Source organism: Phoxinus phoxinus (genome assembly GCF_949152265.1).
Source record: "Phoxinus phoxinus genome assembly, chromosome: 8".
NCBI lineage: Eukaryota > Metazoa > Chordata > Actinopteri > Cypriniformes > Leuciscidae > Phoxinus > Phoxinus phoxinus.
In genome coordinates, this window is record NC_136883.1 from 37925366 (window position 1) to 37927865 (window position 2500).

At 42.1% G+C, this 2500-nt stretch overlaps 1 protein-coding gene across 2 annotated transcripts in view; it reads left to right on the forward strand.

Annotated features, from left to right (window-relative positions):
* Positions 1-2500, forward strand: part of fbn1 (fibrillin 1) — an 80969-nt gene that overhangs the window by 12082 nt on the left and 66387 nt on the right. For both annotated transcript variants that reach the window (XM_079620190.1, XM_079620189.1), the window contains one exon: positions 2319-2500. This exon is cut by the window's right edge and continues 16 nt beyond it. In XM_079620190.1, coding sequence (XP_079476316.1) covers positions 2319-2500 — 182 coding nt within the window. The remainder of the gene's footprint in view (positions 1-2318) is intronic.

Consider the following 2500-nt stretch of genomic DNA (forward strand, 5'->3'; position numbering starts at 1 on the left):
TCCACACAGTGTGACTGTGTGAGTAAATTATGTTTATATATGTTTACAAGAGAGTACAAGCTTAAGCTCGTGTTTTCCATTACTAAAATCTAGTATTGAATGACAGAAGCATGTAGTTAAAAGTTGGAATTTGGATTATTTTTAATCTAACAAATAAAAAACGAAAATGTACTTTGCTTGTATTCTCTGTCTGAACAGCATGTTTTATTTATACTTATTTGTATTTAAATGTTTGAGTTACTTTTAGTTCATTAAAAAGTTATTAAAGTTACTAAAAGGACAAAACTGAAGTTTGTTTCTTTTTTTTAACCTGTTTTTCTTGTAAAATTACAATATCGTGATAATACCGTATACCGTGATAAATGCTCTCTCAATTAATCGCAGCATGAAAAAGTGATACCGGCACATGCCTAACGGAGAGCGTGAGCATTAGCTGTCCATGAGCTAGCAACGGGAGCAACTTTATCACTCTCTGTGGGCTTCTCCCTTGACTTTATGCCTCCACGTCCTCCCGATTGCTTGCGAGCTTCTCTGCCTGTCCATACGGTAATTTTTCGACTTGTGCGACAGAGTCGCGCGGGTATGATGCAATCGTTAGCCTATTTTTACAAAAACTGCTTCTACGGGCCATAACGTAAGATACAAGGTAATGGAGCCTTTTATACATTTTCGTGTTTCTTTAGAAATAAACAATGGACAAACGGTGTCTTTAAACGCCTCAGATGTAAAGTTATTCGCTGTCAAAGTGACGCCAAAATGAATGGGAGTCAATGGAATGCTAACAGCAGGTGGGGGTCCGCTAGCCAATGGTGGCGCCCAGGTCGGCTTCAATGTCTTTCGGAACACTGCCCCCCTGGTAGCGCTCTGTTTACTTCCTGTCTCTATGAAGCCCCTCCTTCTGAAAAGCACACTGTGCTCTGATTGGTCGGCTGGAGCAGTGTGTTGTGATTGGTCGAGCGCTTTGAGTGTGTTTGGGAAATGTCCCGCCCCTTATCGCAACCACCAGTTTAACACACTACTAACTAACTCAACCAGGCCCCGCCCCTTTATTCTGCGCATTAATTATTATAATGAGGAATATTGTGACGTGTTTGCTCCCGGAAGAAACTGAATTACAGTGACAGCTCATAGTTCGTGGTCAAAATGAACACAGATTTCATCAATTTCATCATAAATGCATTTCATTAAATACTACTATTTTCCACAGTCATCTTTTTTCTTTAAGACCGGCGTAAAGCAAGGAAAACAAGGCGACATAATGAACGATACTCGTCTCATTCGTGGAGGTGGAAAAACAAGTTCTTTGTGACATGCAAGATTTATCGTATAAAGATGTAAATTATGCAAAAGAAAAGGTATGAGTCTGCTGTTGTTGTCAATTTTAAGTTTTAATTTAAAATGTTTGTGTTTATATTTTAATATAAGTACATGGTTAAATATTTACCACTTGCTTGAGCAACTTAATCTATAATCTATATGCAAGTAATGCATTGAATAATACGTAATAAAAGTTGCTGATAACTTCTGGATTTGAGATGGAAATAGTGAGTAAATATATGGATCAGTTGCGCACTGCAAACGCAGCATGTGTGTGAGAGCACTACAGCGCGTGCTCCTCCTGTCCCGCATGCAGTGTGTGTGTGAAACAGGCCTGAGACTTATTGCTGTCTGTAGACTAAACACACTCATGAACTCAAGAAAAAGAAAGGAGGTGTGTGTGTGTGTGTGTGTGTGTGTTTTGGGCAGGAGTGTGTTGTTGTCAGGCAGGTGTGTGTGTGTGTGTGTGTGGTCAGGCAGGAGTGTGTGTTGGCCTGTTGTTGGGCAGGAGTGTGTCTTGTCACACTGAAGAAAGATGGACATGGAAAGAAGCATAACTGGTCCTCTAAGTAGATAAACACACATGGTCACATCCCCGTCTCTGTGTGTTTAAACAACATTACACACTAAAGAGAGATGAAGATGTGAAAAGAAGCTCTTTAAAGATGTGTCTTTGCAGTGTGTGGACACAACCACCATACAATGAAAAAAATCCATTCACTTATTTATTTTTTAATCCTCAAAAAGCCTAAAGACTCTCAATAATCAAGCCGTTTGGATTGCTCCGCCCACGACGGACTTTCCCGTATTAGCATATTTCCCGTATTAGCATATTTCCCGTATTAGCATATTTCCGCCAAGGCATCACTTTACGTGAAGACCCTGCAGAATCACACCAACTTGTGGAAAATGGGCATCCGACGACCCCTTTCAAGGGTTAGTTCACCCATCATCCTCGTCTCTGTGTGTTTAATGTGTTGGATGTGTTGTGTGTCCTGCAGATTACAGGACGGGACCCTGTTTTGCGTCGGTCAGTAACCAGATGTGCCAGGGTCAGCTGACCGGGATCGTGTGCACCAAGACGCTGTGTTGTGCGACGGTGGGACGGGCCTGGGGTCACCCGTGCGAACAGTGTCCCGCTCAACCACACCCCTGCCGCCGGGGCTTCATCCCCAACCACCGC